At 62.6% G+C, this 6,805-nt stretch overlaps 1 protein-coding gene across 1 annotated transcript in view; it reads right to left on the bottom strand.

Moving 5' to 3' along the window:
* IFITM10 (interferon induced transmembrane protein 10) overlaps positions 1 to 5,848 on the bottom strand; it is an 8,278-nt gene extending 2,430 nt beyond the window's left edge. Inside the window, exons 1-3 of the mRNA XM_046644083.1 lie at positions 5,809 to 5,848; positions 5,111 to 5,718; positions 3,797 to 4,249 (exon numbers count right to left, since the gene is read on the bottom strand). Of these exons, the coding sequence (XP_046500039.1) occupies positions 3,797 to 4,249; positions 5,111 to 5,718; positions 5,809 to 5,848 (1,101 nt within the window). The remainder of the gene's footprint in view (positions 1 to 3,796; positions 4,250 to 5,110; positions 5,719 to 5,808) is intronic.
* Between the last annotated feature and the right edge of the window lie 957 nt (positions 5,849 to 6,805).

Genomic DNA, 6,805 nt, shown 5'->3' with positions numbered 1-6,805 from the left:
AGGGATGGTGGATGGCTTGAAGGATGAATAGGTTTATTGATGTGTAGGGTCAGAGGTGGATGGATGGCTGACAGGTAGAGTTGGTGAGTAAAATGTGGAAAGTTAGTGTGAAAATGAGGTTAGATGAATGGTTAACTGAAGTGATGTATAGGATAAGTGGGGATGGGATGAGGAGAAAGGGAGGAGGCAGCATAATGAACATGTATAAACACAGATGAATGGAGGGTTGGGTGGTTATTTGGATGGGTTGAAGGGAATAAAGGAGGATGGATTGATGGATAAGGGAGGAGGCATGGGTGGGTGGGTAGATGGTGGATGGATGAATGGATGAATGGATGGATGGATGATGGATGGATAAACGTGTGGGTGGATGAATGAGTGGATGGAAGGCGGATGATGGATGGATGGATGGATGGATGGATGGATGGATGGATGGATGATGCTGATATTCAGAAATGAAGGAGTGGGCAAACACATACATACAAAAACTGATACAGTATCCTCCCTCCTAATCTATTCTTTCTGATTTCCCTGTCACTGGGAGGTCTCACAGCCTCCTGGGCTCAGATGGAGCAGCTGCCACCATATCCTTGTTGTATCTGCAGCTCTCTCCTGCCCCCCATCCCTGTCCTAGTTCAAGCCTCGTGCTCTCTCGCCTGGACCACCACACCAGGACCCTACCTCCTCTCCACCTCTGGGCCTCTCTTGTCCCTTTCCTCCACACTGGCTGCAGATTTTATAGCTCTAATCCCACCTTTCCCTTCCATGTCTTTCACACAATGAAATCCAAACCTCTCCCGCAGTTTCCCAAATCCTTCACTGCATGGCCTCAGTCTGCCTTTCCAGGACCATCTTCTGCTCCCCACAGAGGAGGGGGCCTTACCCTTCCTCCCAAATTGCCCCACCCTCATGTCCCAGTTTATGTTCTTTTCTCCCTCTGGAACACCCATCCCCTCACTCATCTTTCAAGCCCAGGGAAACTGCTGCGTTCCCCCAGAAGTCTCCCACACTTGATCTCAACCTCACCCCACACCGGGAGTGAGCATTCTTTGCCTGAAACACTGTGGTGCTTATTCCATCTTGCCACGTGTCCTCTGTCCATCCATCCAACATTCTTTGACCCCTATGTTGGTCAGCCCTGCCTTGGGCACAGATGACATCAAGATGAAGGGACGGATCTGGCCGGGTGGGCAGCCGTGACTGGGGCAGGGAGGCGTCTGTGAGGGGGACAGGGGCTCAGCCAGAGGGAGTCAGTGGAGACTTCTCAGAAGAGAGACCGGAATCTCACAAAAGTCCTCAGGCTGAGGGAGCAGCACGTTGCACACCTAGATTTGCTCACAGAGTGGCTGGGGCAGGCGGCGTTTGGCAAGGCCAGGAATAGGGTTGAAAATGGATCTCGAAGGGCCTTAAATGCCAAGATGAGGAGTCTGGCCTTCCTCCAGCTAACCACGGGGAGCCGGAGGTCATTAGGAGCAGCTCGTGCAGACGGCATGAATGGAGAATTGGTGTTCTGTCTGTGCCTTCCTTCCCCAGACGCTACACTGAGCAAATGAGGCTTCCGTCTGTGCACGGCAGACCCAGCCTGCACTGAACTGAACTCGCCTGTGTGGGTGGAGGAGGTGGATGGACAGATGGGGACAGGCAGGGCCACAAGGTCCATTTCACACCCACGGAATGCCAGCCTCTGCGCTGCTCACGTGTGCTTACTTGAACATTGTTTTGTTTCTATTTGTTTTGTGAACGGATGAAGGAACGGGCTCAGTGAAGCGAGGCGGCTCTTAAGGGACCAAGCTGGGAATTTAGCCAACACCTTCTGACCCCAAGTCCGTCAGGTGCCCTTGGAAGTGTCCAGGACTGGCTTTGACGGTGTAGGGTGCAGCAGGCCGGGAGACGTACAGCTGGGTGGACAGATGGACGAATTCCCAGGCACGGGAGCCTGAGCCAGCCCGTCTGTCCCCCTCTCTGTCCAGGGCAGACGCAGCTCACCTTGTGTGCCCCTCGCAGGTAACCCTGAGCATTTCCGCCCTCAGCTGCCTCCTAGGGAGGACATGGGGGAGCAGCCCCAGTGGTGTCTCATAGTGAGCTCCCTTTGGCCCCTCAGAAGCACCACCTCCTCCCCACCCCCCACCCCAGCACAAATCCTGCACCATTCAGAAAGCTGTGACCTACCTACAACCCGCACCAGATGGGCCGCCCTGAGCCAGCCGGCTGCCCACAGGCGAGCCAAGGGGAGGAGGGGGTGGCTTCCGCCAGGAGCCCATGCAGACAGAGCCATGTCCACAGGCTGTTGGCAGGGTATGGCAAGAGGGCACCAGGGGAGGCAGAGTCCCGCCAGCTGCCCCGGCAACTGTGCCCTCTGCTCGGCACTGGCCCCGTGGCATCAGAGCTGTGGTTGGCCTGGGGCCCTTCACCCTCCAATTCCCAGGGACCCCTCCCTTTTGCTGCCTCTGCAGCACACACATGCACATACAGGCGCGCACACACACACACAGACCACTCACATATGTACACTAATGCACTCACACATGCACACATGCAATTACACACACATGCACACACATACACACACTCATTCACACAACACAGTTGCCTCGTGGCAGAGCCCCAGGCCTAACTACACAGGCCTGAAGGCGAAGGCACAAATGGCAGTCAGTGATGCTGATGCAGACACTGAGTCAGGAGGATGGGAGAGCCAGGTGGCCAGGGCGTGCGATGCCAGGACAGGGGCGGGGCTCAGCGGGCAAAGATGCGCAGAGGCAGAGCTGTCTGAGCATCTTTCCTCCCCGGCCAGCCTTTCTGGCCCAGCCCCTCCTCTCCCTCCAGCCCCACGTTCTGCGCCCACCTTGCTGGGCAGCTGCAATCAGTGAGACGTGCCTGGCCCTTGATGCTCAGATCTAGGGGAAGTGATCATCTGGCAGAGGTGAGCCAAGCCCTCCCGGGGTGTCGGGGAGGAGGGTGGGCAGGGCCTTGAGTCTACTCCCCCTCTTCCTGCCACTTGGGCTCCCACAGCCTGGGGCTCTCGGTCTTTACACATTTGCACGGATCTCCCAACCCCAAATGTGATCCCAGCCTCCCCTGCAATCTCGATCCACTTCTCTCCACTTTGCCCGTGGGAGATGGCGCCGTGCTCTGCTCCCGCCAGCTCCTCTCACAGCGGTGAGGGGCTTCTGGAAGTGGTACCCGCTCAGGGTGTAGGGTCAGGGGTGTACGAGACATGCTTATGCCTGTCTCCCTGGGCCCCTCGGCCACCCGGGGACAGACTCTCTAGAAGTCGTGTGTGACAGGGAAGGCAGAGAGCAGTGACTGGTGCTGAGACATCCTGTCAGTCGTGGCCTCCCTGAGGGCCTGCCTGGCAGCAGGTCCCCCTTGAGGGCCTTGGATAAGCAGGTCTCCAGGGGTCCCTGACTTCACCCCCTCCTCCTGTCAACAAGGGAGGGACTCCAAGACCCCTGCATCTCTGTTCTCACTCCATCCCTGTATACCGAGGGGCAGCTGCGTGCAGGCCTAGATGATTCCCACATCCCACGGCCAGACGACAGGACACTGAGTCCTGGGTCCCCACCCCACGGACTAAGCCTACTGGGCAGAGGACCTGGCCTGAGGACCCTGAGCCCTATCAAGACACCCTGGAAGCTTCCCCGACTCAGGACGGAGAAGGGGAGCCACTCTCTGCTGGCCCAGAGCCGGCCACCCTCCCTGTCTCTCCGGATCCCGTGAGCAGGTCTCCCACCTGCCAGCGCCCTGGATCCTCCTGCCCCCTGCTCCCCCTGCCGCCCGCCCCACGCCCCCTGCTCACTTTGAGGGAGTAGGCCAGGGCGATGAAGCCCAGGCAGCAGAAGTTGAGGTAGACGAAGTTGAAGATGGACCACAAGTAGTAGTCATTCACCTCTGTGGTGTCTGGGTAGACCTCGATGACTGTTGTGGGATTTGTCATCGTCTTCTTCTCCGCTAGGTGCTTGCAGGCCTGGGGGCCGCCGGTGGCTCGCACGCTGTCCGTCTTGCTGCTCTTGGACTCCATGGGGAACAGAGTGGGCGCCATGGGGGGCGAGGCTGAGGGCTCAGGGGCGGGGGCCGCTGGAGCCTGCAGAGCCGGGGGTTTGGACACACAGGCAAAGCAGCCCTTGGGCGAACCTGCCGGGGGCCTCGGAATCCAGAAGGCCCCGTCCAGGGGGACTCGGGCTTCCTGGGCGCCGTCCGTGGTGCTGGCCGGGGCTCCCAGCTGGGCTGGGCACTGGCCTGGGCCCTGGGCCTGGAGGGAGGGGGAGAGGAAGAATGAGCTGGGCCCTGCCCGCCCTGCAGCGCCCACCCTGGTGCCCTGCAGCATCTCCCCTGCAGGCCCATAAACAGCCCAAAGGAGATGGAAATCCCCGCGGAGGCAGCCAGCTGCCAGCCTGCACCTGCCTCCCCCACCCGCCCCAGCCGCCGCCAATGCCAAAGCCCTTCACAGCAGCCTTGGCAGGAATACCGGGGGCTTTTCATCACTTTGCCATCTGCGCACAAACATTCACCCACTGACACACAACAGCAACATCCCCCCACTCCCCCAACAACACCTCAACTGACACGTTGTTGCAATTAACAGCACACCAGCACCCCAAACACCCAGCACACACCGGGCACGCAGACCCCCAATGACACTGCCTCAGCCGTCAGAATGGGCAGAGCTCTCTGGAGCACCAGGTCTCGGACACCCGCTGACACCTCCACTCGGCTCTCCAGACCCCGGGCACACCCCGTGCGCTCAGAGATGCCCCCAGGTAAACAACCGTGCACTGTGACACGCAGCGTGTAGACACACAGCGACGCAGGCTCGGACACAATCGCCCGAGAACGAACACGGCGGCTGCAGGGGCTCCAAACTCGCGCGCATCGCCCCCGCCCCCAACCCGGCGCGGAGCGGCGCCGGGACCCCAAGCGCGCGCACTCGCCGGGAGTCACCCACCGGGTGCCCCACGCGGACGCGTAATAACGCTGTGCGAAACGAATGCTTCTCCAAGAGGCACCAAGGCGCCCGCGCCCTGCGCCACCCCAGGGGTCTGCGGCCGAGCCCCGCGGCTCCCTTCCCGGCCCGGGTCTGTCGCAGCCGCCCGGACGGCGCGCTGTCACCTACTGGCGACTCCTTGGCGGGCGGGCCCGACCCCTGCGCCTCCGTCCGCGCGTCCTTCCGCCGTCCCGCGGGTCGCTGTCTGTCCCGCCGCTCCGCGTCCCAGCGACCCGAGCTCGGTGCGGGGAGCGCGCGGGGCGGCAGGCGGGGAGGGGCGCGCGGCTGGCGGCGCCGCTGCCTCTCCAGCTGCCTGCGCTCCCTCCGCAGCGCCAGGCCGGCCGCGCGGCTGCAGCCGGAGCCTGACTCACGGCGGCCGCGGCGGCGGCGGGCGCAGCCACCCCCCACCCCCGCCTCCTCCGGCCGGCAGGGTGGGGGCTGCAGGCGCCGGCCGGAAGCCGCGACCCTCAGGAGTTGCAGGGCCGGCCAGGGCTGGGTCCCCTTACAGCGCCCGACTCCCGTGCCCGCGCCACCCCACGCCTCCCGGGACCCCGGACACTCCCTGCCCTCTCCCTCTTGCTGAGCCCCCAGGCCCTGTCGGAGCCGGTGCCCTGGCTGAGTCCTCCCATCTGTCTCTCCAGAGAGACCCTTTCTCCTTTCGCGCTCCCCCTGGGCTCCACCCCAGCTCCCAGGACGGCTGTCCGAGACCCCTCCGCTCGGCGCTGCCCCTTCCACGCCTGTTGAGTCTCGTCCCCCGACCCGCGCTGTGGCATCTCAGTCCTTGCCTCTCCACGAAGTTCCAGTCCCGGTGGGCGTCTGAACCTCACCAAGCCCCACTGCCCACAGGCCCATGTGCCCCCAGTCCATCCCGCTCACCAAGCCGGTCCTCCGGCCTAGCCCAGCCCCTGTCTGCTCTGCTGCACCTGCACACCCCTGCCTGGAACCAAGCCCCTTGCAGGTCGATTCCTTCTTAAATCTCTGGCCCTCACAGCCCCCAGCTCCCCGATGGCAGCCCCTTTCCCAGCAGGGTGCACTTCAGCAGGCTCCCACCCGGGCACCCACCTCTGCACAATCGTGCCCCTCACCCAGGCCCCAGCCCTGGGAGTGACCTCACAGCCGCATCCTCCTGCGCCCACCAAGACCAGGCCTTCCCTGACCCTCAGGGGCTCCCAGAATGCCCCATTGTTTCTGAACCCACCCCCTCAGAGCTCCTGCCCCCTTCCCCAAATCTGATCCCCACACTCCCCGGGCCTGGGACCCCTGAACCCACTCTCACTAATCCAGTCCCTGCCAAAATCCGGTCTCCGAGGCTGTGACCTCTCGCGGGTTGGTCCCCTCTGCCTATGGGGCCAGCTGTCCTTCTTCAAGCCCCTAAGGCCACTGGCCTCCTTGGAGCTCCATCCATGCCTCTCTGCGAACCCTGCCTGGCCCACCTGGGCCCCGTGCCCTGCCCCCCAAGTCGCTTCCCCTCACTGACCCTGCCCTGCCTGCCTGGGCCCTCTGGCCTCCATCCACCACACCTCCCTCCCATTCTCTCTCTCACACTTGCCCCCAACTGACCTCCCTTCCTGCAAAAATCCCAAGGCGTCCCCTCCACCACGGAGAAACCCAGCCCTCTCTGCCTCCCTCTGAGCCCCCCGCCTCACCATGCAGGTGCCCTCTCTGAGCTGGGGCCCCTTCACCACTGAGCCCAGACTGCCCCCTTCCCCCAAGACCCCGGAAGCTGCCCTGAAGTATGGCGGGCCCCGTTTCCTCCCTCGTCTCCCTCCGAGCCCCAGCCCTCCTCAGAGGCCCTGGCTCTGCTCCGGCCCTTCCTCCACGAAG

Source organism: Equus quagga, chromosome 17 (assembly GCF_021613505.1).
Source record: "Equus quagga isolate Etosha38 chromosome 17, UCLA_HA_Equagga_1.0, whole genome shotgun sequence".
Classification (NCBI taxonomy): domain Eukaryota; kingdom Metazoa; phylum Chordata; class Mammalia; order Perissodactyla; family Equidae; genus Equus; species Equus quagga.
This window is presented reverse-complemented; position numbering and strand designations above follow the sequence as displayed.